Here is a 27789-nt window from a genome sequence, read left to right on the forward strand (position 1 = left end):
CATATGACCCAGGAATCCCACTCCTGGGCTTATATCCAGAAGGAACCCTACTTCAGGATAACACCTGCACCCCAATGTTCATAGCAGCACTATTTACAATAGCCAAAACATGGAAACAGCCTAAATGTCCATCAACAGGCAACTGGATAAAGAAGATGTGGTATATTTATACAATGGAATACTACTCAGCCATAAAAACCGACAACATAATGCCATTTGCAGCAACATGGATGCTCCTGGAGAATGTCATTCTAAGTGAAGTAAGCCAGAAGGAGAAAGAAAAATACCATATGAGATCGCTCATATGTGGAATCTAAAAAACAAAAACAAAAACAAACAAACAAAGCGTAAATACAGGACAGAAATAGACTCATAGACATAGAATACAGACTTATGGTTGCCAGGGGGGTGGAGGAGGGAAGGGATAGACTGGGATTTCAAAATTGTAGACTAGATAAACAAGATTATACTGTATAGCACAGAGAATCACAAAGGAAAAAATTTGATAATGAGTGTGTATATGTCCATGTATGACTGAAAAATTGTGCTGAACACTAGAATTTGACACAACATTGTAAAATGATTATAAATCAATAAAATTTAAAAAAAAATGGGCAGAAGACCTAAACAAACATTTCTCCAATAAAGACATACAAATGGCCAAAGGCACATGAAAAAAATGCTCAATATCACTAATTATCAGAGAAATGCAAATCAAAACTACAATGAGGTGTCACCTCATACCAGTCAGAATGCCCATCATCAAAAGTCCACAAATGATAAATGGTGGAGAGGATGTGAAGAAAGGGAAACTTCCTACACTGTTGGTGTAGTTGGAATGTAGTTTGGCGCAGTCACTGTGGAAAACAGTATGGAGATTCCTTAAAAAACTAAAAATAGACCTACCCTATGATCCAGCAACTTGACTCCTGGGCATATACCCAGAGAAAACTCTTAACTAAAAAGATACATGCACCCCAATGTTCATAGCAGCACTATTTATAATAGCAAAGACATGGAAGCAACCTAAATGTCTATCAACAGATAACTGGATAAAAATGTTTTATATATATGTGTGTGTGTGTGTGTGTGTGTGTGTGTGTGTGTGTACAATGAAATATTACTCAGCCATTAAAAAGAATGAAGTAATGCCATTTGCAGCAACATGGATTGATTTAGAGAAGAAAAAGAACAAACTAAACCCAAAGCTAGCAGAAGGAAGGAAATAAAAAAGATTAGAGGAGAGAGAAGTGAAATAGAGATTAGAAAAACAATAGAGAAAAATCAATGAAACCAAAAGTTGGTTCTTTAACAAAACTGACAAACCTTTAACTAGACAGACTATGAAAAAAAGAAGACTCAAACCACTAAAATCAGAAATGAAAGTGGGCACATTATTACTGATTCTACAGAAAGGAAAAGAATTGTAAGAGAGTACTATGAATAGCTCTATGTCAACAAGTTGGATAACTTAGATGAAATGGGCAAATTACTAGAAACACAAAACATATCAAGACTAAATCACAAAGAAAAAATCTGAATAGACTTGTAACTAGTAAAGAGATCAGTAATCTCCCAGCAAAGAAAAGCCCTGAATCTGACACCTTCCCTGGTCAATTCTACCAAACGTTTAAAGAAGAACTAGTATCAATTCTTCTTAAACTTTTCAAAAAAGTTGAAGAGTGAACACTTCCTAATTCATTCTATGAGTTATTCTGATACCAAAGCAAAGACATCATAAGGAAGGAAAAGTAAAGACTAATATTTCTTATGAACATCCTCAACAAAAAACTAGCAAACAGAATTCAGCAGTATATTAAACAGATTATACACCATGACCATCTGGGACGCAAAGATTCTGCTGGATTCCTAGAATACAATGATTCAACATACATAAATCCACCAATGTAATACACCACATCACCAGAATGAAGGAAAAAAACCCACATGATCATCTCAATTAATGCAAAAAAAAGCATTTGACAAAATTTAATACACTTTCATGATAAAAAACACACTTAACAAACTAGAAATAGAACGAAACTTCCTCACACGATAAAGGTCATATATAAAAATTCCACAGCAAACATCATATTCAATGGTGAAAGACAAAGCTTTCCTCTAAGATCATAAATACGGCGAGGATATTCACTTTTACAACTTCTATTCAACATAGAAGTTATAGTCAGAGCAATTAGGTAAGGGGGAAAAAAAAGTAAAAGACATCCAAATTGGAAAGGAAGATGTAAAACTATCTGTTTGTAGGTGATATGATCTTACATGTAAAAATCTCTAAAGATTCTACACACACCAAAAAAAAAAAAAAATACAAAAAATTGTTAGCACTAATAAATACATTCAGCAAAGTGGCAGGATACAAAGTTGACACACAAAAATTAGTTGCATTTCTATATGCTAACAATGAACAATCTGAAAAGGAAATTATAAGAACAATTCCATTTACAATAGCATCAAAAAGAATAAAATATGTAGGAATTAACTTATTTAACCAAGGAGGTGAAAGACTTGTACAATGAAAACTCTAAAACATTGCTGAAAGAAGTTAAAGAAGACATAAATAAAAGGAAACACATGCCATGTTCATGGATTGGAAGACTTAATATTGTTAAAATGTCAATACTGTCCAATGTGATCTACAAATTCAATGTACTTTCTATCAAAAACCCAATGACATTTTTTGCAGAAATAGAAAAACTCATCCTAAAATTCATATGGAAGCTCAAGGGATCCTGAATAGGCAAAAAAAAAAAAAAAAAAAAAAATCTTGAAAAACAATGAAATAGAGGAATCATACTTCCTGACTTCAAGACCCACTACAAAGCTATAGTAATCAAAACCATGGTACTGGCATAAAGATAAACATAAAGACCAACGGAAAACAACAGAGATCCCAGAAATAACCCCTCATATATATGGTCAAATAATATTTGACAAAATGGCCAAGACCACTTAATGGGGAAAGGACTGTCTTTTCAAAAAAAGGTGCTATGAAAACTGGATCTCTCCCATATGCAAACAAATGAAGTTGGACACTTACCTAACACCATATACAATAATTAACTTAAATGGATCAAGGGCCTAAATGTAAGACCTAAAACAATAAAACTCTTAGAAGAAAACATGGGACAAAAGCTTCAAGACATCGGATTTGGCAAAGATTTCATAGATATGACACCAAGAGCACAGGTAACAAAAGAAAAAATAGACAAATTGGACTTTTTGAAAATTAAAAAAGAGCCTGCACATCAAAAGACACTATCAACAGAGTAAAAAGGCAACCCCAAGAGTGTGTGAAGATATTTAAAAATCATATATCTGATAAGGGATTAATAACCAAAATATAGAAAGAACCCCTAAAACTCAACAACAAAAAACACAATTTAAAAATGGGGACAAGGATTTGAATAGACATTTCTCCCAAGAAGATACATGAAAAGCCAATAAGCACATCAATATGCTCAACATTACTAATCATTAGGGAAATACAAATCAAAACTACAATGGGATACCACTCCACAGTAATCAGGATGACTGCTATCAAAAAACCAGAAAACAAGCATTGGTAAGGATGTGGAGAAATCGGAACATTTGGGGTACTATTGGTGGGAATGTAAATTGGTACAGCTGCTGTGGGAAACAGGATGGAGTTTCCTCAAAAAATTACAAATAGAATTATCATGTGCTCCAGCAATTCCACTTCTGGATATATACCCAAGAGAATTGAACAGAGGATCTCAAAGACATATTTGTATACCCATGTTCATAATAGCATTATTCATAATAGCCAAAATCTGGAAAAAACCCAAGCGTGCATTGATGAATGAAAGCGTAAGTAAAATGTGATATATACATACAATAAAATATTACTCAGCTCTAAAAAGCAATGTGCTACAACGTGAATAAACCTTAAGGACATTAAACTAGATGAAATAAGTCAGTCACAAAAAGACAAATACTGTATGATTCTACTTATATGAGGTACTTAGAATAGTGGAAATCATAGACAGAAAGTGGAATGGTGGTTGTTGGGGGCAGGGGGAGGAAAAAATGGAAACTTATTGTTTAAAGGGTATAGAGGTTCAGTTTTAGAAAATGAAAAAAACTCTGGAGATGGACGGCAGTGATAGTTGCACAGCATTATGAATGTATTTAACGCATTTAAATGGTTAAAATGGTAAATTTCTGTTACATATATTTTACCAAAACAAGAAAAATTGAAAAAAAAATCACAGATTACATATTAATTACAAAAGGGAATCAGTATTTTTACAATGAAGAAATATGGGGGCACTATCATAACTAAGTATTCAAACCAAACATCACTAATAGTAGAACAAATTGACATTAGCTGCCTCCCTGTGTGATGCAGTTAGAAGTATATAGAATATTACGTATGTAGTATTTTTGACAACAATGGTTAACTTCAATCTTATAATGATGAAATTATCAGACAAACCCAGGCTGTAGGAAATTTGACAAGACAACTAACCTGGACTCTTTAAAAATGTCAATCAAAGATAAATGCTATGAAAGACAAAAAAAGAATAGGGTGACTTCTACAGTAAAGAGACTAAATACTCTTGAGAGCCAAGTGTAATGAATGATTCTTTACTGGATCATTAATTAAAACACACACAGTTATAAAGGACATTACTGGAACAAGTGCAAAAACTTAAAATGTACTATATCTTAGTGCATGAATGTTAAATTAGGGGGATTTATAATGATAAGTGGCTAAACAGGAGAATGTCCTAGTTCTTGGGAGAAACATGTAGAAATATTTAGGGGTCAAGTGTCATGGGGTCTATAACTCACTTTGAAATGATTCAGGAAAAAAAATATGTGTGTGTATACACACATGTATGTACACATACATATACCCATGTATGAGAGAGATAAAGCAAATGTGACAAAATGTTAAAATTGGTGAATCCAGGCCAAGGGTACAGTAGTGTTTATTTCACTATTCTTTGTAGGCTTAAAATTTTTCCAAATAAAACGTTGGAAAAATACTACCTCCCATGCCTTCTTTCTCAGGATGCGCCTGGAGAATATTCTCCACTAAAATGAGGGAAGAAACCAGTAACAGAGAAAACATGGGAAATAATTTCTTCACAGCAGAAGTGAAATAAAGAGAACCCCCAGAATAACGGTGAAGAGCGAGCCCAGGGTGACAGACAGCAGGTGCTGGATGTAGAAGGCTGGCAGCTTAGGTTGGAGCCAGTCAGAAGAGTCTAAGGGAGAGTTTACAGAAGATAGCAATGAACAGAATAGCTGATCATCTCAACTTTCTCAGAGACTTAGAAAACTGGTGAAGAGTGAGGTTGAATGAGTGAAGGACAGGCACATAGAGAACAAAGAAAAAAAAATCAAGACCATTATTAACTCCAAGGAAAGAGTCGTGCAGCACAGAAATCACAGGACATTAAGCAACGAAATTACGTATAGCAGTTACCATTCATAATACTGTAAAGACTGAATACTGATAAAACCAAAGTTACAGTATAACTTGACTGGGTAGTTGGTTGTGGGGGATGGGAAAGGCAAACAGTAGAGGGCGAGAAGAGGCAAAAGAGCCAAATCCTCATCTTCCACAGTAGGAGACTGATGGGTAGTACCTAAAAATGAACAATCAAGGGGGAAGGGTATATATAGCTCAAGTGGAAGAGCACACATTTAGCATGCATGAGATCCTGGGTTCAATCCCCAGTACCTCCTCTAAAAATAAATAAATAAACCTAACTACCTACCCCCACCAAAAAAAAGAGTAGCCCCCGAAAAAGAATGAAAAATGAAAAATCGAGATGTAAGAAGACCATAGACAAAGGGGTATGGATAACAAATACATTAGCTGAAACAAATGAAAGCAGGGGCTAAAGACTGCTGTTTTATTGTAACAAACTTTGTAGAACAGTATCACTTTGGAACCATGTGCACGTATAACTTTGATAAAAATAAAAATGTAAACAGTTCATCCCTTAATGTTAAGTGAAGAAACCAAAGATGAAGAATGGTGTTAAATTATGCATAATTTGTATTAAAAAATTGGCAGAGTGGGAGAGTATACCTGTTTGAATATGAATCAAACCTCTGGCAATTATTAAGAAATCATTAACTTTTAATTTAAATTAACATATATGATAATTACCATTAAGAAATTATAATAAAAAATGAATAAGGCTGCTTGTCTCTGGTAAGGGGAACTGGGCTGGCTGCAAGACAAAGTTAGGACAGAGAATGTCAACTGTACATACTTTTGTACATTTAAAATTTTGAACTATGTGAACATATCATCACTTATGTATTAGCAACTGAAAATTTTAGATAAGTGTAATAAAAAGTTTTGCCCAATTAGTTCCATGCCACCACTCTGATCCTTTATCTCATACCTGCCTGAACATTTAAGTAGACAACTGGCATGTCATTCACTTAGAAAATGAATATTAATGTGTTACTGTGTAATTGACTCTGTCATAACAGTGAAGCTGGGCAAGTTATTATCTCTTTCAACTGTTCTAAATTCTACCACCTCGGCACCTTACAATGCTATGTAGGTTGAGTGTTTTATAGGAACTGAAATGAATATATCTGAGTCACAATACTAGGAGATACGAATCATGTGTTGATTTCAAACAGTAGCCCATTGAAACATTTAGAGGCCTCCAGGCAAAAAGCCATTTTGTGAATTCAAAAAGCTCTGGGATTATGAACCAATTCCTCCTCATAATCCTATTTCACAGAATAGCATTTAGAAAAAGCTGATGGCCTGATGCAGGTGTGTCAGCTACATTCCAAACAATATTAAGGATAAGAACAATTTCTTCCTTGAAGAAACACTGCTTGATTTTTTTTTCCCTCCAAGTCCTCTGGATGTGTTAAGGCATCGTATTCTACATTACCTGGCAGAGATGTGGAGCTGAAGAAATTTATAAGTTAAAGCAGAAATTCCTCATCCTCTTGGAGCTACAACACCTTATAGGTTTTAGGGAGACAGTTTTAAGTTGAAAATAATGAACAACTCTCAATTAGTTGCCCAGTCATACGCTACGTCAGATGATGAACTACCTGTAGTCAGAAGTTTTCAAAAGGTGTATCAGATAAAATATTCTCATACTAAGAATAAAACTGGACTATAAAATTCCTAAGGTACATTCTAATACTAAAAGTTCTATTCAGTTTTTGGATTTTTATAAGATAAAATCAAAGGGAAATTGAACAGCTTGCCTTGCCAGGCCCAGGAATACCACTAAAAGCATAAGTTCAAAACACCAACAACCCAGTTATTTATCCCCTTGGTGCCAATTTACTGAGATTACTCCAGTAAACTTAAAAACTAATCAAGCTCCTATCAACCTACTACCGCCCCAACCTGGATGTGTGTAAACACAGACATATACATGTGTGCCAACTTATCCAACGAAGGACAGATTTGAAAGCTGTCTACAAAAACAGACGGTAATTTTTAGGAACTTCATTACTGAGTATACTCTCTATTTCTATCACAGGACATAGCCAAATATTCATAAATGAAATCTTACACTTCCTGAAACAAATTCTCCAAAACTGAGTCTGCCTTTCAAACTTAACTCCATAAATTCACTCAGAATTTTCAGTGTGCTATCATTTCCAAAAATGAAAATCATTTATACAAATAGCTTATTCCATCTGGGATGATCACTTTATAACTAGTAGTGCTGTGCAGTTTCAACTCCTGATGTCATGTGATGGTAAACATTACCGTGGTTCCTGACATAAAGAACAGTGAGTGCAGCAACCTGAAAGGATGGAATGAGCCTAAATTCCAAATAGCATCATTAGAAGGCCAGACCAACTGGGACCACCAACCTGTGGGTAAGGCACTAACATCCCGTGTTGCTGAAGCCTCTTTTCAGTTCCTTTTTTAAACATCCTGAGGCTATAGACTAAACGGCTTTATGGTAACTTGAATAAATAACAAATTGGTAAGAGAACTGATTCATTAGAGTATACACAGTAAGACTGACTTAAACTCTCACAAGAACCTATGCCCTACCACTCAGATTCATATTCCTTGTGTAAGTGTAAGGGCCTTGTGACACTTTTGTCATAGTTTCCTCTATTTAATATCATCTTCACATAGTCCATTAGATCCCAGTAATGGATACTCACTAAGTTTTAAAATTACTAGTTAAGCAATTACAAAAACACTAGTTAAGCAATAATCTGTTAAAGTGGAAGATCAATGGAGGCTTCCTTTAAAAATGTGACTCACCTCAACAGTTAGAAATTTTTGTAGCCAATGATTCTGTGATGTTCATTCACTTCTTTATAATCTCACTGTTTTAGGGGTTTGGAAAGATGCTTGAGGCATATCTCCTATTATTATTTATCTCTAAGAACATCTTAGATAATGATATAGAAACTTTTTTTCTGAATTGTAAAAGTCTCCTCCAATTAAATATAGTAAATTCCAATGTGTTATTCTAATAATTTTTAATTTACTGCTTTCCTCAACCAAGACTTTCAGGATATTAACTATCAAAAAAAAAAAAACAACTTTTTTTAAGAAAAACACTAGCCCCAGACCTGTTAAATCAGTCTGTGTGACAGGTAAAAAAATTTCCTAGTAAAAGGAATAGAGTATCACACAGAGATTTACACCTGAAAACTTTCACAGCACTTTAAAGAGGTCACGTGAGACAGTTCTAAGGCTGGCTTTCACAATGCCAATTCTTTCACATAACCTAGTCATTAGATGAATTATAAGATCATTAAGCCAAATGTCACCATTTCTCAACCTTTCCTCCCACTTTAAAAGCAGTTAAACCTTATGCTAGATGTATTTCTCTCCCCACTGAGAGTTCTAAACAAAACTTCTGTAACACAAATAAGGTGGCTTCATAAATTAATACTTCGCCTTTGACATCTTTCATGTATCACTTTACAATGTTTGTTAATTAAACTTGGATTCGAAATAGTCCTGTTACTAGAAATGAGGAAACCGAGGCAAGATAAATGGGAAGAGTTGCTACTTTGTAGCAAGCAGGCATCTGTCTGGACACTGCAACTACTGTCCTGCTCTATTAGACCACAGGGCTTCTCTTAAAAGTGCCTATCAAACAGGCAGCGCAGAAATCCTCCTCACAGACATCCAAGGCATCCCCACCAAGAAGCAAGAGACAAAAACAGGGAATTCTTACCCGCCGCCCCCCGACCCCGCGCAAGAAGAAACCATGTAACCAAAGTAAGTATGCTTCTCAGTCCGCACTATGGAGCTGGAAAAAAAATGAATGAAAAGAAAGAGTCAAGGGGAACCAACTTCTCAGACTGAAGACCAGGTTATTAGGTTTATTCCACACGCTGGGAAATTACTAAAACATTGCTTAAGTAGAAATGGAATCAGGAAGTCCTGATTTCAGTCATAATCTTTTGATTTCAGTCATAAACCCCCCCGCACCCAAAAAAATACATGAAATTAAATTATTTCCCCTACCTGGGCAGTTATATTTTTATTTGCTTCTATAACACCCATAAGGCCTACTTGGAGTCCCTGATATTTACAGCTGATTCCAAGTGTCCACTAGCGTCCACTTTTCCACGCCCAAATCAAAAATTATGTTGGCGCTGATCCGGGCAGGGTCTTCACGCACGTTTTCCTCTGAAATCATTAACCTCACATCACCTTGCTACGTCCTGTCTCCAACAGCTTCCCTTGATCAGCATGGCAAACGTGAAGGAGTAAGAGCAAGCATGCACATTTACTACGTTCCTCACAGAAAATATAAAAGCCTGGGAGCAGGAACTGGCAAGGAACAACTCGCCTGGCCCTGGCTCCCACCACGATACAAAGACATAGTGCTACAGAAGGCCGGGTCTCTGCACCCCACACCTCACTCTGCAAGAGAGGCAGACTTTCAGTGCAACTGGACCCAACCCTCAACATCCCCCTCGCACGTGGGTCTTCTCCCTCTCCCTAGCGCAGGGACCCATTGGAGAGAGGGGTCTGGAAGGGATCAGACCACCTCGGGACTGGGGCGGGAGGGTGGGGGACGAGCCCAGGCAGACACATCAGCCCCTTCCTAGAGGCCCTGAGCTGTACGCCTCCCAGTTTCGGGGACTGAGCTCCCACGCCGGGAGACCCCAGGCCCCTCCGCGTCCCCCCAGGGGAACTCAAGGCCCCAGAGCTGCAGGGAGCTCTGGGCTGCCAGGTACGGGGTCCGGATGGGATGGAGCCCCGGCCGCGTGCGGGCGGAAGATGGGAGGCGGCCCCCTGCTGCCGCCGCCCCTCCCTGGGCCACAGCCTCCCCTCGTCTGGGATCGCAGGTTCCGGGGCGGCCCTCCCCTCACCTCAAGACGGCAGCGTCCGCAGTCCGGCGGTCCCGGAGCCCCTGCGCGGAGGCGGTACTGGGCGGGAGGAGACGCCGGCAGCTCCGGCGATGGCTGACAGGCGCGCAGCACCAGGCCGGCCCGGCACACGGGGAGGGGCGGGGCTTCACGGCGTCGGCCCCGCCCCGCCCCGCCCCCGCTCCCACCTCAGCCGGCGAGCTCCATGAGGTGACTACGTCCGGGGTTACTCCAGGCCGTTCACCTCCGACCCCGCTCCCCGCTGCGGCGCGGTCTGGCCCGCGGCGTGGCCAGGCGCGGGCCTCGAGGGCCGGACGACAGCCAATGGGAGGGCGGCGCGGGGCGGGGCGACGTGAGGCGATGCGGATGGTCCGAGCGCCGCTCTGCCATTCGGGGCCGAGCGGCTAGAGGGCGGGCGGGTCCCGGGAGGCCGCGGGCCCTTTCTCCGGGGGCGGTGCAGGGCAGGCCGTCCGGCTCCCCCTCCCGGCGGACAGGGGAACGGGGGAGTGGCCCCACACGCACCTCCCATCGGAGAGATAGGCGCCCGGGCCGCGGAAAGTGAGGGGCTGGGCCCAGCCGCCTGCGGCCCGGGAAGGGAGCCCCGAACTGAGCAGGACTGAGTGGGGCTGGCGGTGTGCGGGCCCAGTGAGGACCTTACCGTGTTCTGTCCTAACGCCCCCAAGAGGTGGATGTTGCGTACACGAGTTGCCCAGGATCACACAGGCTGGTTTCCAAGTTAGTGCAGGCTAACTAACCCCTGTTCTGGGACCACATGGCCAGCCTCGCTCGGCTCACCCACCCCAAAGGAGTCTGAGGTGCTGGATCCTGGAGCACAGAGGGGACGCCCCCATGAAGGAAGCTCAGTAAGAAGGGCCGTGTGCCAAAGAACAGGCTTCTCTTCCTGCCCCGAGCAGGGAAAACAGATGGCAGTAAATTCCTGACTTCTCCCAGTGGAGCGTGGCTGCCACTCTCCACTGTGGTTACACCTAGACTTTGACAAGAAGCCAACCAATTTCTTTAGTTTGGCCAGTTATTTTATAACAAGAGTTTCATGGTAGCTGTGTGTTGAAGATTAAAAGTAACTGTAAAGAGTCCTAACATGTAATACTACTGTTGGGCGAGAGAGAGAGAAAGAAAATTGCACTTCAGAAGAATGAGTGAGTCGAACCCCTTCCAACCCCACCCAGAGTACTTTTCGGATCCTTACACAAGTTTGTGGTAAAGGCCAAGAGAGGAACAGAGGCAGATGGGAAAAAGTTCTATGCCAGAGGGCAAAAAGTCAATAGGGAAGAAGTGCACACCTGAGGTAAGAAGTTCTTGGGCTGAAGCAGAAGCAGGAAGACAGGAAGATTGGTCAGCAAGGAAGTGTTCATCTAGGAGCCCTCATCAAACCGCGAGGTGGTGGCTTCTCCAAGAGTTTACCGACCTACTTTAAAATAATAGGGACTGAAAACAGACATTTAGAAAGATGTGAGGGGAGGGTACAGCTCAAGTAGCAGAGCACATGCTTAGCATGCACAGGGTCCTGGGTTCAATTCCCAGTGCCTCCTCTTAAAATAAATAAACCTAATTACCCCCCCAAATCCTAAAAGATTAATTAATTAATTAATTAATTAATTAAAATACAACAAAAGAAAACTAGGTGGTTACATCGGAAATCCACTTTGCAAAAAAAAAATTTTGAAAAAAAAGAAGATGTGGACTTCACGGTGCAGTGAGCCATATTTCACAGTAACTGCCATTAGATACATCTGTCAGTAGAACAGTTGAACCAAGAAGGAAATCAAAACATAAAGATAATTGAGAACAACCTCACAGTTTAACAAGATGTTTAACTTGACTGACTGGAAAAAAGGCCTGGGAAGAGGGAATCTGCTTCTCCCTAATAGTGCACTATGAAACTGGTATAAAGGTAGTAACTTTGGAAGGAACTAAAAATCTTGAGGTTGCCCTTTTTATTTTTTATCTACATTTTCTAATTCCTATTACTTATATTAGGTTCTTTCTTAGTGATGTTGCTGTTTATCAGCCTTAGGAGCACTGCAAAACCAAAAACTGTCCTTATGTGAAATTCAGCAAGCCCTTACATGTCCTGCTTTTGACCTCATTGAACACTTGAAGTAACTGAGCTCTTTAAAGAACTAGCCAAGGAAAGGCCTAAAGAAAGAACTACAGAGAAAGAAAATGAAGGATAAGTTAGGATACACCAAGACCACTTACGTAGAATACACTAATTCTAATTATTATCATCAAATGTGAAGACAGCTGGGCAGAAAGCTATATCTTTAAGACAATACACCTGGAATTTCAACAGCTTCAAGCATCCTTTTGTTTGGTGCATGTCACAACCTGCACAACGCTGCTACACACTCTTTTGAGCTGTTCCACGAATTCTTGCCACACAAGTTTAAGAAGTGGAGGAGGAGAGCTAAAGGGTGGAGAGAACTTACTATACAAGTCAAACAGGTGTAGGAGAAGGGAGTCAGTAATACATCTCTAGAAGCTGAAACTAGATGGTTGTAATGGGCTGAATTGTGTTCTAAAATTTATATGTTGAAGCCCAAGCCCCAGGCCTCAGAATGTGAGTATATTAGGATCTTTAAAGAGGAAATAAAATTAAAATGAGGTCATTAGGTAGGCCCTAGTTCCAAATGACTGGTGTCCTTATAAGAAGAGGAGATTAGGACACAGATACACATGAAGGGAAGACAATCTGTGAATCACAATTGATGAAGCACTTACCAGAATTGTGGCTGTTAGGCTGGAGAAAATGACCGTGTACAAGCCAAAGAGACAAGCCTCAGAAGAATGACACCTTAATCTTGGACTTACAGCCGCTAGAACTGTGAAGAAATAAATGTCTATTGTTTAAGCCACGCAGTCTGTGCTCCCCTACTACAGCGGCCCAAGAAAACGAATGAGAGGTCCCACATATCAAATGGCTTCCAGGTTTTTCAAGATGACTATATACAGGTATTAAGGATTTTTTTCCAAAGCATTCTACCTACCTTCCAGCCTTAAAGATGGTCTCTCACCCTACTGTGGGGAAAAATAAGGAAAGTCTGAGGGGGGTGCCTGTCTTTAAGATAATTACAGTCTAGCTGAGAAGACAAAACTAAGCACCAAAAATAGTGTCTACATCTTACTCCTTAAATGATAACCATGTAAGTTTTAGGAGAGGATAAATTCTCAAAAATGAGTAAGCCCAGAAATACATAAACAGTAAGTGTGTCACTGTCCAGGACATTTTGGCACTTCATTGTCATTCTAGTTTATGATAGTGTTTCTCAGAGTATGTCCCACTGACCACCTGCTTGTTTAAAATACAGACTCCCAGAGTGGGGAGGGTATAGCTCAGTGGTAGAGTGCATGCCTAGCATGCATAAGGCCCTGGGTTCAATCCTCAGTACCTCCATTTGAAATAAATAAATAAACTTAATTACCTCCCCTCCCCCATCAAAAAAATACTTATTAAAAAAATAATAATACAGGTTCCCAGCCCCACTGCAGACTTTTTTTTAAAGCAGTAATTATTTACCCTGAAGTTTAAGAACAATAGTTTAGGATTTATCATTATTGTTCCCCTCTTTGCCGCCAGTGTCTCTGTTAAAGAGCAACGCATCCTACACCTGCCTTTCCTATGCAGGAAGTTCCATCAGATCAGGCCTAAGTTGAACCAAGGGAGGAAAGAAAGTACCTTAATAGAAAATGGACCCATGAAGAGCACCCTGTCCCGGTGGCTGTCTGGCCATGGATCCAAATTCTTTAAGTGACTAAGTCAGTGATCAACCTTTGGGACAGAGGATAGAGGATATACTGGGATGTTATTTCTCACAGGCCCCCACTATATAACATATTTTCGAATCTGGCTTCCAGTCCTTGCCATGCTTATTCTTACCTTTTCTTATGCTGGCAAACTTGTTCTTCCTCCTTCCTAATTTTCTGAATTTTTCTAGTCCTTAGGAGTCCTATTTTCTCTAAGAATCTCTCTTTTATTTCTCCAGGTTCTCCTGATTTATCTTTCCTCTGAATTCTTGTAGCAATCTGGCCACCACCACGTGGTTCAGCTGTGAAGTTATTTATTAGGCGAAAAGTTTGTGTGTGTGTGTGTTGGTTTTAGCTCTCCCCGGCTAAATTTTCATAATCGTAAAAGTGGAGAGTATTTCTTATAGTTTGGTCCTCCCCTCGATAGCTAGGTAGAGATATTAGTAAAGGCTTCCTTGACTGAAATAAAGACCAGCTCTGTACCTCTCACTGTGCTCCAAACACTTGCTTGTCCGTTTCCACGTCGCTTCTGGGAGGCAAATCCTCCAGTAGGATATTTAGCTGCTTTACAGATGGACAGACTTCATCAAGAAAGTGCCTTGACCAGAATTGAGGCTTCAGTCGTGAGATAAGGGAAAAAGACATGAAGGCTTTATCAGAACACTATGTTCTTTTGCTCTGCTCCACCATTCAGGTTTGTCCACAGTTAAGAGTCTGAGGGAACTTCACACAGCAAGGTCAGAAAATGTCCTCAGGGAGGCCACTTTATAAGTCTGGTCCTGATGATGAAAGGTAGGATTTCACAATGAAGGACAGTGTTCATGGGGGGAGGAACTCCCCACAATGTTTTCACATGGACACTTGGGTTTTCACAAGGCATTTCAGCTCTCCCTCCCTCCTTGTTAACCAATCCCAGACACTTCCAGTCTCTATCTGTACAATCTGTAACTGGCAGTCACCAAAGCTTAGCTGCTTCTTACATGACACCAGTATCTTTTTTTTTTTAATCCCTTTCTAAGTCCTATATACCTCACAACGACAAACCTAGAGAAAGTTTAAAGGCACTTTTTATATGAAGGTGCGAAAGTGGACAAGATGACTTGTTTAGGCCTTGCCCACTCTTGGGATTCTGACATTTCATATTGCTCAGCTTTGCAATCTTCTCCTCTCCTGCAAGCCCATGAGTGCTCCTGGAGATTACTCCCTTCTCCTGCCCTCACCCTCCCTTCAGGCTTCTCCAGGCTTTCTCCCAGGTCTGACTCTGCTTTTTCCTGCTACATGTTTAGGCCTCCCCTGTCTACCCCAAACAAATATCCTCACTCTCCACTGCTATTATTATATATGAAACACAGTAAATAATAAAATACAACACTAATAATTTTTGCAGAGTCTTTACTTTTAAGAAACTTAGCCACTGCTCAACTTCTTCTCATCCTTTTCATTCCTTCAGTTTTAAGGTTTTCCTATATCATAACTTGGACCAGAAGATTTCAGTGTCCCTGTCTTTTTAAATCTCACCTCTGGTTAAAATGCTAGACTAGCGGGTAGAAAGCTATCTCCTCAACACAAGTCTTACCAGTGGCCCTGCTATGCTGATGTGCCCCAATTTCTTTATGAACACGAAAAGGAAGAAGAAAGGATAGAGGAAACCAAAGAAATGAATGAAAATAAAATACAATTTAAATCAGTGAATGAGGTAGTCATCTCAATTGACTAGCACAGTTCTGTGGGTGAATACAGCACGCAGACCCGAGAAGAAGTGGGTCTTGGTGTTGGTGATCTTAGCCAACAGAGCAGTAGGGGCATTGCCTTCTCTAGCTTCTGCACTGTGGAGAGCTTGAGCTCTTTAATCGGGTAGACCAGGCTCTAAATCCTTGCTCTGTCACTAATTAGCTCCAGGACCTTGGGCAAATGACCCCCTTTCTGAGCCTCAGTTTTCTTCTCAACAAAACTGAAATACAATACCTACCTTGTAAGGTTGTGTTTTGGATTAGATGTGATAAGCAAAATGTTGAGTTTCGACACAAAACCTGGAATATGGTAGACACACTGAAAATATTACTTCCCCTTTTCTCTCTGTGCCTCTTTCTGTTTCCCACTAGTGTTCCATATAAGAATGAAATATCCTCTGTATACTCCCTTGATTCAGGAATGATTTACGTTATTAAACTCACCACCCCATCCCACTCCAAGCAATAGTCCCAGGGTAACAGAGCATGTGATCTGGGACCTAGGGTTAATCTGAATCCTTTACCCTTACTTGGGAGGGAGCAAGTAAACAGGAGAAGTGGCTGTGGCCTGAGCAGCTGAGAACCAATCAAAGGGTTGGCACTGCGAGGGTTTGCCCGGCCCTGCTCAGTCCCATGATTGTACCACGTTGAAAAGGCAATTTGGCCCCTTTGGGACAACAGGAACTTTCATCTCCTGCAGATGGGAGTGTAAATGGGGACAGCCTGTTAGAAGACAGCTTGGCGTTAATCAGTGAAGCTGAATATACCCTGCATACCCTGCAACCCAGCTCCCACCTCTGGATTTATACCCTGGAAGAACTTCCACATGTGCCCCAGGAGCATTGTTCATTATGTGCCTAAACTTGAAACAACCTGTCTCTCAGCAGTAGAATGGATATAATAATACAAATGAAATATTATAAAACAGTGAGAATGAACAAACTATTGCTATGTGAAACAGCATGGATGAATTTTACAGACATAATGTTGAGCAAAAACAAAAAAGCCAGGCACAAAAGAATGTGTTTCCTGTTACATAAAGTTCAAAAATAGGCAAAACTCATTTGTGGTGGTAAAAATCTGGGTAATAGTTACTCCTGACTGTGGGAAGTGACTAGGAGATGATGTAAAGAGAGATGTATCCACTTTGTGTTACATGTAATAAAAAATTCACTTTAAAATCCATTTATATAAGTTTAAGAGCAGATAGAATTTTAAAAATTATTTTTAGTGATAACATGTACAGATAGTTCACTGTCTTTAAAAGGCATGGGAAAAAAGCATTAATAGAAATTCAGTTGTAAAATATCACATTCTCCCCCTAAGAGATTACATAAGTCCTTCTCTCATTCTCTGTGTATATCACTTCCTTTTTCTCTGGCTGCAACTAAATGTATAGACTTGAGAAAATAAAAATAAATAAAAATCAAAAGCATGGGAAAATAAGGATTGGGAGAAGGGTTAAGGAATGTGACCAAAGGGATAGACATATAAAGTCTTTATATGTCTAAGATCTTGGCAATGTTCAGTTCCTTACTTTGGGTGATAATTACATGATGTTCACATTGTTATTATTATTATTTTTAAAATAGGCAGTCAGTAAAATAGACAGTCAGTAACCATTACCCAGATTTTTACCACCACAAATGAGTTTTGCCTATTTTTGAACTTTATATAACAGGAAACACATTCTTTTGTGCCTGGCTTTATTTATTTATTTATTTTTTTGCTCAACATTATGTCTGTAAAATTCATCCATGCCGCTTCACATAGCAATAGTTTGTTCATTCTCACTGTTTTATAATATTTCATTGTATTATTATATCCATTCTACTGCTGAGAGACATTGGATTGTTTCAAGTTTGGGCCCATAATGAACAATGCTCCTAGGGCACATGTGGAAGTTCTTCCAGGGTATAAATCCAGAGGTGGGAGATGGGTTGCAGGGTATGCAGGGTATATTCAGCTTCGCTGATTAACGCCAAGCTGTCTTCTAACAGGCTGTCCCCATTTACATTCCCATCTGCAGGAGATGAAAGTTCCTGTTGTCCCAAAGGGGCCAAATTGCCTTTTCAACGTGGTACAACCATGGGACTGAGCAGGGCCGGGCAAACCCTCGCAGTGCCAACCCTTTGATTGGTTCTCAGCTGCTCAGGCCACAGCCACTTCTCCTGTTTACTTGCTCCCTCCCAAGTAAGGGTAAAGGATTCTATATACTCTTCTACATGTATGCCATATTCCATGATAAAAGAATTTAAAATGAAGCCAAACAAACAAATAAAAAAAAAATACACCCTTAAAAGAAAGGGCAGCAGAGCACGGCATTGAAATAATCATTTTAGAGTTGGAAACCATCTTGTCCAACCTCATTAAAGAAACTGAAACAGGCATGGGGGGTATAGCTCAGTGGTAGAGTGCATGTTTAGCATGCACAAGGTCCTGGGTTCAATTCCCAGTACCTCCATTAACAGAAAGAAAGAAGGAAAGAAGGAAAGAAACTGGAACAGAGGCCAGAGAAGGTAAGTGACAAAGTGATTCCATCAACTGCAGAGCCCAGACCTAGAACCGAGGTAAGCCTCCTGGCTTCTTGTCAAGCGCTCCTCCCACAGACCCACCCTGCTTCACCCGTCAGTTGGGGTTTCCTACTATCTTCCAGAGTCACATCTTTCATCTGCACACACCATAAAACTCACAGCTTTTTTCGCTCCTAAATTTGAAAGTTTCGTTGTGGGGAAACGAGATCAGAACAGAAATCCTCTCCTCCACAAAGACGGCAGACACTTAGAAAACCAGTCAAAATGTCAAGTGGTAGAGAAACAGTTCTGGGTCTATTTTCCTAAAACTAGATATTTTGACTCATTAACGAAGCTCTCTCGCTTCTCAGTACCCCACAGTGTGGCTGCTCTGACATGCAGGCTGACTTTTGGGAAGGGCCTGAGATCGGCCAGAGAAAACTCTTGCTTCGTCTTTGTCCAAGCACAAGGTCTCTTTCGGGAAGAGTGAGCTCTTCTGCCCCCTTGTGACACACGATGAGACTAGCGCTCAGAGCCTTTCCCTCCCCGGTTGCAAGGTGGCAGCGCTGTAACGAGGCATCGCATCCATAAACTAGTCTATAGAAAACTTAAGACAGAGCAAAAGGGGGAAGTGTCTGATACCAAAAGGGAGCAGAGAACCATGCCATCATGTTAAGGAAATAGTAAGCAAAAATCATGAAACCTAGGAAGGGTAATGGAGCCCCCTTATTCTCCACCCACCTCGCCCTGCTAAGAGAATCAGGGAACTGCAGAAGGAAAAAGTAACGAGACAACGCTGCTCTGGACCATGAAGATTTGAGGCATGTATGTTCCCTCTACTCGGCTGGCTTCACTTCTTGGCTCCTTTCCATAGCAAAATGTCTTAAAAAGATGCCCTACACTTTTATCACCTCTAGTTCCCTCTCAGCCCCTCCTACTTCCCCGACTCCAGTGGAACTGCTCTCGCAGAACTGCCAAGTCCAGTGGATGTTCTGTCCTCACTAGACACATTTCTCAGCAGTCAACCTGCTGACCATCCCTTCCTGGAAATACTCTCCTTTCTTGGCTTCGAGGACACCAACTCCCCTGGTTCTCTTAGCTCAAATGTCACCTCCTCAGAGAAGTCCTCCATGACCACCCTACTTCAAGTGGCCTCTGCCAGGGCTCCTTCACCTCATCACCCTGTTTGCTGCTTTGCGACAATGATCACAACCTTTAATTCTCTTGCATGTGTATTTATATATCATTTATTAGCCATCTGTACTATTTTATTCTCAACCACGTTTATTGTCTGCTTCCCATCGTTTCACGTGAATGCAGATGTGCTGGTGCTCACTGCTAGAATGGTGTCTGGCACACAGTAGGCCCATAATAAAGACTTGTGGAATGAAGGGCTGGAAGGCACCGTGGCTGGACGTTCAGCACATCCTCTCCTCCTTCCACATCTCAGGCAACACGCTGTCTCTCAGTGATCTCTCTCTCCTTCCTGTTTCCCACCAAGATTTCCCTTGATGCTCCACTTAGCCAGATTTCAACCTGAATTAAAATGTCAGGTAACAGGGCAATATTTAAAGTATGATTTGCCTCACATCTCAGGCACTCCCTCATGGAAAGTCCCTTGAATCAAGTAGTAGAGAAACAGTTGTGGGTCTATTATCAGAGCATCAGCCTCGAGAACCTTCTTAGGCATAGCCAGACCGATGGTGGTGCCAGTGGAGTACGTTCACAGCGGGCAGAGAGACCACAGAGGCTCTGGCTTTAGGCAGAGGGTCTGAGGAGATCATCACTTCTGCCTTGTGACCCACCTAGCTGTGCTATCACTAAGTCAGCCGAGTATTAGATGAGATGTCCTATCTTTACTAAAAGACACAATTTTAGAAAAAACTTCTACAAGCTGTTACCTGTCTAGGAAAGCCCTCCCAAACCGCAGACAGGATCCCTCACCTGGCGTCTTCTGCTCTTCCTCACAACCTCTCAGCCCAACCGTTGTAGGAATGTGGTCTACCTACACCCACTTCACTATTCAGGAGTGTGAAAATGTGCAAAACCAGACAAGCATGTCTGTGCTAATGTAAGTTTGTGCATAGAACTGCGAATGAATTCTAGAGGTCACTGGGTTGGAACTCTCCATTTACAGAGGAGAAAAATTGAGGTCCAGAGGAGTCAGGCAATTTTCTTATGATGATACGCTTAACAACAGGGCCCGAACAAGAACCCAGTTCTGTTGATGCCCAGTCCAGTGCCCTCTCCCATGTGACTTACTGACTCACTCAATTCTGGTTTCCTACTCTAGTCAAGAAATCACTTTCCTTAATGGAAATCTCTCCATCTCTTTGTAACGGTGTATAAACCGACATGCCTTAGTCAGTGAGCATGCAAGTGAATGTCCACGTGTCTATCCGCAAGTATTTGTAAAGCATCTCACTGGGTGCTCATGCGCTTTCTTCCGGGGAAACCTCAAGGTAATTACAGTTCCTTATGTCAGCACCAGCAGTGAAGTTAGGAGAAGACTTTCCGAATCAATCATTGACAAGCAAACTTGGTCCTCCCGCCAATAAGCTCCAATAAGGTCTTCAGGAAATAAGTGGCAAAATAATTAGGGTGGAGCCAGATTCTCCCAGGGTCAGCCTTGGTTCCAGAGCAGTGAAAGCAGTGAGAGTCAGGTTATGAGACCCACAGCATACTGTCTCTGCAAGGAGAATGTGCTAAGCCAACATGGATACCATCTTGGTTTTCAGTCTAATCATTACCTCCTATGATGCTGACAAGAAAGGTAAATACTTCTCCAGTCTAGTCTACTGGGAAATCTGAAGAGAGGCCTAGAAAGCGTTTGGGGGTCAGACAGAAATAACAGCCAGTATCAATAGGTGATGCCTTCCAGTCACCCCCGTATCCTCTTGCCTTTAAACAGGACTGCAACTTATTCAACCCAGCAAAACAGCTGTTTCATGGTGAGAAGTCTTCAGAGAATGTGATGCATTCTTCTGTTTTATTCATGTAACTAATTTTAAAATTCCTTTCACCATTAGATGGATTTCTTTCCTAGAAGGCGCTGTCACAGTTTCAGTATTGTCATCACCTAAGACTCCCAAATTCAGAAGCCCTCATAAGATGTTGTCTTCCTTTTTCAAAGTGTCACTTCCAAATAGATAGGCATGCTCTTGGGTGGGAAGGGCTGAGAGAAAGGGTAGTGAGGGGGTGGAATGGCACCTTCTGCTGCTCTTTGATAACTTTACTTAAAACATGATTTTTTAAAAGTGTCCTAAACACCTCATCTCTAAAACTAACTCACCAGAGTTAAGGCCAAACAGCATGAGGTGCAACAGTAACAAATTTAACATATGAAGAAAACTCACATCACCCTGGGAATTATTTGCCCCAAACCACAAATAACTATGAACTTACACTTCCACGGAAACCTGGAGACATACCTTGTCCAATGTTACACTTAATAAACTTCCCAAAGTTTTAATACGAGGACATAGATGGAATAGGAAGAAAAGATAATAAGCAGTGTTTGAGGGAATAAGTTGGTTAGTCTTCCATGAACTTAGTTAACTCTTTCAGCTTTTTTTCCCCTAAGGATAATAGACTGGTACCCAGTGTACTTTATACTAAGCTAATGGACACTTGCATATACCTTGAAGTCTTCTGGAGGAAGCATTTGATCTCCCCAGTTTCAAGATTTATCAGAAGGAACTACATTCTTTCGTACCTCTGTCTCCAGTGCCCAGAATTCTAAAGAAGAAGTACCCAGTAAATCCTGACCTTTCTTCCGCCCCTGCGGAACTCAGAGATAGCAACCGCCAAGTGGAACAGCTGCCTGGTCCCTTCCCAAAGGATATGAGAAGCATCAGAGACGTGCCAACGCGAGGTAGGGAATGGGCCCTTCCTGAAAAGCCACTTTGCTATTCCAGAAAATTTTCACCTTTCAAAGATGCTTGTCTCCCCCATTCTGAGCCCAGATCTCAAGTATCCTGTTTTAAAGGTATGTATTCCCCTGAGAAACTTTCAGAAAACCCGTTTTTAAATGAACTGTTGTTACGTAAGGCATGACTACATAAATCAAAGAGACGGGTGAAGAAAGAGGAGGAGGCAGCACTGCAGCCCCTCTGCATAAGAGGAGAGCATCTGTGAGCACTTCTCTGGGCTGAATTCACCGCAGTCACCGATCTTCACGGGACCAAGGCGGGATGGAGGAAAGGCAGGGCTTCTGTATTCAGTACCATAGACACATGCTGAGGACAAAGTGGATGAAAAAGAGAAGAAAGTCCAGCACTGGGCCATGAACGGAAGCGGGTGAGCCAGGCACCATGCAGATGAAGAACTAGCTTCATTTTCCTATATGGCTTTTCTCCTTCCAGAAGCTCAGGCAGAAGCCAAAAGGTCCACACTTATCCAAACTCAGACTGTGGCTGCCCTGCAGTGTCTTGGTTCTGAGAGCAAAGTGGAAGTCAACCTTGTATATTCGGAGAAGAGGCGAAAGGCCAAGCATACTCTGAAGAACTTGAGAGTCATTGCTGCTCCCCGCAGAAGCAGCACTGCCCCCGCAAGCTGTCACCTGGCCCCCACACCCAAGGTGCAGACTGGATCCCTCGTAACAGGCAAAGGTGAGACTGGAAAATGAGCTGGAGGTAGGCACTGACTTCTAGTTCACACCTTTGGAGGCAAGTGGAGCTTAGCAGCACCTCAAGGAAATGGATGAGCCTCTCCTTAGGCAAATCTATGTAAATGTTTAAAATGTCATTGTTTTGGAATTTGTTTAGCGTGAAGTGATTCCTATGGTCTGTTTACCCCATGTGAAACTGTGGCATACGGGAGAAATCACATCAAACAAGCGTTTATTCTGATATTAATTATCATTTCTGACAAGTTACTTAATGTCTCCAGTGCTCAGTTTCCATAGTTACAAAAGGGAGATTTGACTAGAGGGTCTAATTTCTAGATATGTGCAACAGCAGTATGTAAGGCCTCTCAAACAGCCCTTTCAACCTGCTAGTATTATTACAGAATAACCTCTAAGGTTAGATTTTCATTTAAATACAATGTACCTAATATTCCCTATTTAAAATAAATTATTTTGTAACAAAGCAAAACATCATCTCCTAAGTTAGCCATTTCATAAATTTGGGTTTTTGCATCTCTCCTCAAAGTGGGGCATTCTGGCTCGTATATCCTCAGCCAAATATTGCAATTCTATCATCACGGGAATGGAGTGCTTGTATTTACAAACATGCTCCACCTTAATGCTCAGTTATCTAACAGATGACAAGTAAAAGAGACGAGCTGCCAACAGGGATGGACATTAATTTAGAAGCTGCACAGAACTGGAAATACACTGACAGATGAAGCCTATTAAGTAGACATTGAAACAGTGGCTCCTGGGAGGTGGGAAGACGTGCCACGTTGAAATACCATTATCCCTCCGGCTTACAGGGCACAGTTCTTCTACGCAGAGAGAGGATCTCTAAGTTCTGCCTCCTCTCTCAATCATACTATCACTCAGTTTGCAAAGTGTTTTCACACCTGCTTTCTCATTTTGTTTCTGATCTTCACATCACCCCTGTGAAATAGATAGAGCAAGAATTATTTTATTATAACCATCTCGCAGATAAGGAAACCAAAACTCAGAGAGCTTATGTTACTTGTCCAAAGTGAGATTTGTTTATCTTCATCTCATCTGACCCAGAAACGCATGTGCTATCATTTCAGAGAACTGACTTGCGCTATGCTGAAAATGCTTCGCACAGTTTCCTTGCTTTTCCTTTTGAGCCTCTTGGCTCTTTGTCTCTGCTCTGCCTCTCTTTGCCAACACTGTCTTCCCAATTAAACAAATCAGGGACTACTTCCCTTGTAATTTCACAGACAGTACCTGGTACTGTGGCCACTGGTGTCTGAAGTAAAGAACTGTCATTTTTACGTGGACTGAAGACCTGGAGAGTAATTTAGAAAAGGCAAGGAGGACTTAGAGACCTTAATTTAATGAGCAATGATAGGAGACATTAAAAATGGAGTATGAACCACTATCTGAATCGGGTTAGATCAATTCTGGAGGCAAATGAAGTTGGGGCCAGACTACAGCCAGAATCCATCCGTGTTCCATCTTTTCCACAGCTGTTTGAGTCATCGTCACCTCTCACCTGAATTTCTTTTTTGAAAGTTTTATATATTTGTTTGTTTACTTTGGGGGGGGGAGAAGTAATTAGGTTTATTTATTTATTTATTTATTTATTTTAATGGAGGTACTGGGGACTGAACCCAGGACGTCATGCATGCTAAGCACGCACTCTACCACTGAGCTATCCCCTCCCCCCTGAGCTGGATGACTCCAATAGCCTCCTAACAGGTTACTCTGCTTCTACCCAGGCCCCTCAGGGTCTATTTCGAACTCAGCAGTCCACTGATCCTTTAAAAACAAAGCCATTCCATCACTTCTCTGCTCAAAAACTTGCAATGGCTCCCCATTTCCGACAGAATGAAAACCAAAGTCCTCAAACTGGCCTACAAGGCCTAAAGTGCCATGGGCCCATTTCCTTTAGAAACGGCCTCGTCTCCTACGACTGTCCCCTTGCTCACTCCCCTTCGGTCTCACCTGCCTCCTTGCTCTTCCTCTAAAACTATACCACGCCAGACACACTCTTCTGCCTAGGCCACTACTCCCCCAGGCATCTGCCTGGCTAATCTCCTCACCTCTTTTGAGTCTTGGCTCAGTTCTCATCTTCTCCAGGAGACCAGCCTCTACCCACCCACGCCCCTCAGACTCTTCCCTTCCCTTCCCTTGCTCTACTTTTATTTTCATAGCAATTTCCCCTCTAACATACTATAAAACTTACTGCACTTATTGTTGTCTGCTTCCCACTGCCTTCCTCCCAACCCTCCTTCCCCTTTGTTCCCGTGCTAGAAAGCATCCAACTGATACGTCCCGAGTACCGGAGCAGTCCCTGGCACATACTAGCTATCCATTTTTAAATATTTGCTGAAAGAATGAAACTGAGAGGTGTATGAAGCTGGGTGGTCTCTCCCTCCAGCACCCTCCCCCCAATCCTCTGTCAAGTTCATTGCCTTAGACATGACTGGGACTTCACTAGACAGACCGGCAGCCGTCATTAAGGTCAAGTATGCTTCTTCACGTTCTCCCCTGGACTTTGGAGCCATCTTTTTTAAAGAAGGAAACTTTCAACAGTGTTATACCCTCCATCCTTATTATTATTACAGTATGTGTGTCAGAGCAGTGGCAGGCAAACAAGTTACATTCTACTCCTTCACTCTGATTCTACATTAGTCAAAGGCCCCATGCAGATTTAATCCATATCTCTTATTAGTATCTCTATCCTCATTTATTCTTTGGCATTATTAAGGCCCACACCTTAAATCTACTGACAGATCGATGCGAACACGATTAGAAGTTTAATATCAGCTGAGTAGAGCTGGGGTTTTCCCAAGTAAAATCAGAGGCAGGATCAAGTTTTCTCAATCGCCCTTTCATTGTTTCTTTCTTGTCTGATAGCTTTTTTTACCAGGATCTCCCAATGTAAGGTCTATCCAGTGATGAGGGCTTCATCAGAGACTTTCCCCACCACTACCTCCATGACTCCTGGGAATAAAGAAGGAGAGAAAACGACAAGTATTGATGAATTTTCTAGCCCTCTGAAACAAGGTACAGGGTGAGTAGGGGTGAGACAAGAACGAAGAGAAAAAGAAACATTTTTAGCCCCAACATTAGGCTGGGTCTCCTAGAATTTCCCTGGGCATTGAGAAGTTACAGTTTGCATTAAAAAATCACTCCATATTTAATGGAAAGAATCAGCTGCTCTATAAAGAAAGTCCCAGAAATGTTTGTAGTTTGACACCATTAATAATCTTTCACCTCCACACAAGTGAGCTAACCTTGTAATCAGATTTGGGGACAGCGTACATTGTATTGGTGTGGTAGGTAATTCCAGCCATTGCGTGACTAGACAGATGACACTTAAACTCTAAGCAGTTACTACAGTGATGACAACCACCAGAAGCATGTTTTCATCTGCACTGTTTTTACATACAGCCCTCCCTAAAATGGCCAGGATGCAAATTCTGTAAGATTCCAGCTTGGGTTACATCCCAGTTCCAACACGAAAGTAAATATGAAATTGGTGATAATAAGATGCATATGAGTCATTTGTCCCCAAATCTGGCTTATGACCCAAAAGCAATGCCAGTTCACCGCTGTTCCTCCTATGCCCCACTAAAGCCCAGAGGAGCATAGGAAGGGTGACTTTCTAATCCTACACAGTATGTGTGTCAGAGCACATGGGTAGAGACCCTGAGAGGGCTGCTGGCAACAGACTCCCCTGGGTACCTACACCTTTCCTTGTCCTGAAAGCAGTGCAAGAATCGGTCCTACTTGATCACGGAAAAATCCCAAATCCCAGTGAAGGTGATTCAATGGGAAGAGACTGCAAAGGAGGTTAGAGCAGAGCTGGTGATGCCTACCCAACTCCGGACTCTGGGTCTGAACTGGAAATTCAGGCTCTGCCTCTGAAGCAGGCTGGGCCCCTATCAGTCTTGTGAGCCAGGAGACCTTCAAGTCAAAGGGTCGCTCTCCTCCCTCTCTCAAATTCTCTCTTCTCCTCCTCTGTCCTTTTAGACATGGATGAGAACCTAGAGAAGAGGTGGAAATGGAGCACTGTGGTCAAAATTCTGATTGCGGTCACCCTGTTGCTCAGCAGAGTCGCCATTATCATGTTTCTCATTTTTGAAGTCCCATGCCCTGTAAGTTTGCTGATGTACTGGGTCCTTGGACTTGATCTGTAAAGACCTCTTTCTGTTTCAGAGTCAGGTTGGCATAATGAGAAAAGCACAGACTTTGAGTCTGGACACACCTGCCAGCAACACTCCCTAACTGAGTGGCTTTGGGAAAGTTGTTTGCCTTCTCCAACCTCAGCTGACTCATCGTTAAAATGGGACTAATGACATTTACCTCTCACAGTGGTAATGAAGGTTGCAATTCTGTGGGGAAGGCCCCAGGACATAGGAGCTGCCTGCTAAATGCGAGTTCTTCTCCTCTGCTGGACTTGGACATCCTCTAGGGAGGACAGAGCCAAGAGGACTGAGTATTTTCTTGTTCTTTAGAAGAGATGATTTTCTTTAAATGGTCTAGCAGGAGGTTTGGAAGATAACCAGTTGCATACCTGATGTTAATACCAGTCATTTTCTGCCTTCAGGGTCAATGCCTGGGAGCCAGAGAGCTGTGCCAATGTCAGCGGTTGTGGAGAAGGCAAAGGAAGGAGGGCCAGCAACCTGGGGCAGCTGAATCCCAGCTTGACTCTCAGCCCAAGAAGAAAAGTCTTCTCTGTATGGTTAACGTCACTTGCTAGGGGGAGAAAATCGGGTTGATATGTAAGTCCTAGAAGACAGGGAGCTGCTTCAGTTATGAAACAAATGTGGGTAGTTATTTT

General features: G+C 41.7%; 2 protein-coding genes and 1 long non-coding RNA gene across 14 annotated transcripts in view; 1 reads left to right on the plus strand and 2 right to left on the minus strand.

Annotated features, from left to right (window-relative positions):
• Window positions 1–27789, minus strand: part of ACACA (acetyl-CoA carboxylase alpha) — a 256069-nt gene that overhangs the window by 211201 nt on the left and 17079 nt on the right. Inside the window, exons 1-2 of one of the 11 annotated variants that reach the window (XM_031467950.2) lie at window positions 14593–14821; window positions 13087–13187 (exon numbers count right to left, since the gene is read on the minus strand). The exons of 8 other annotated variants lie outside the window; for them this stretch is intronic. The gene's annotated coding sequence lies outside the window, so the exon portion shown is untranslated. Of the gene's footprint in view, window positions 1–10347; window positions 10486–13086; window positions 13188–14592; window positions 14822–27789 lie in introns of those variants that run through there. 2 more of the 11 variants (XM_031467953.2, XM_031467952.2) reach the window with 2 other exon arrangements.
• On the plus strand, window positions 20947–27717 carry C16H17orf78 (chromosome 16 C17orf78 homolog). Of its 2 annotated transcripts, XM_064495021.1 has the most exons (7): window positions 20947–21125; window positions 21648–21671; window positions 22164–22226; window positions 22717–22962; window positions 25860–25985; window positions 26982–27103; window positions 27556–27717. In XM_064495021.1, the coding sequence occupies exons 1-7, from the start codon at window positions 21068–21070 to the stop codon at window positions 27706–27708; spliced, it is 792 nt and encodes a 263-aa protein (XP_064351091.1). In that variant the 5' UTR covers window positions 20947–21067; the 3' UTR covers window positions 27709–27717. The 2 variants fall into 2 exon arrangements, with proteins under 2 accessions (XP_064351091.1, XP_031323820.1); XM_031467960.2 differs by lacking the exons at window positions 25860–25985; window positions 26982–27103 and having other exon boundaries at window positions 27556–27700.
• On the minus strand, window positions 23923–27538 carry LOC135323195 (uncharacterized). Its single transcript, XR_010384448.1, has 4 exons — window positions 27523–27538; window positions 27312–27416; window positions 26825–26992; window positions 23923–25946 (listed from the first exon to the last, which is right to left on the minus strand). It is a non-coding gene; the product is annotated as an uncharacterized LOC135323195 (long non-coding RNA).

This window comes from Camelus dromedarius, chromosome 16, assembly GCF_036321535.1.
Source record: "Camelus dromedarius isolate mCamDro1 chromosome 16, mCamDro1.pat, whole genome shotgun sequence".
Lineage (NCBI taxonomy): Eukaryota > Metazoa > Chordata > Mammalia > Artiodactyla > Camelidae > Camelus > Camelus dromedarius.

Coding starts and splice junctions, on each gene's coding strand:
- C16H17orf78 (XM_064495021.1), top strand. CDS start 21,068: ATGGATACCATCTTGGTTTTCAGTCTAATCATTACCTCCTATGATGCT. Junction 21,672..22,163: donor AAGGCCAAACAGCATGAGGT/GCAACAGTAACA, acceptor GCAACCGCCAAG/TGGAACAGCTGCCTGGTCCC. Junction 22,227..22,716: donor CAGAGACGTGCCAACGCGAG/GTAGGGAATGGG, acceptor TTCTCCTTCCAG/AAGCTCAGGCAGAAGCCAAA.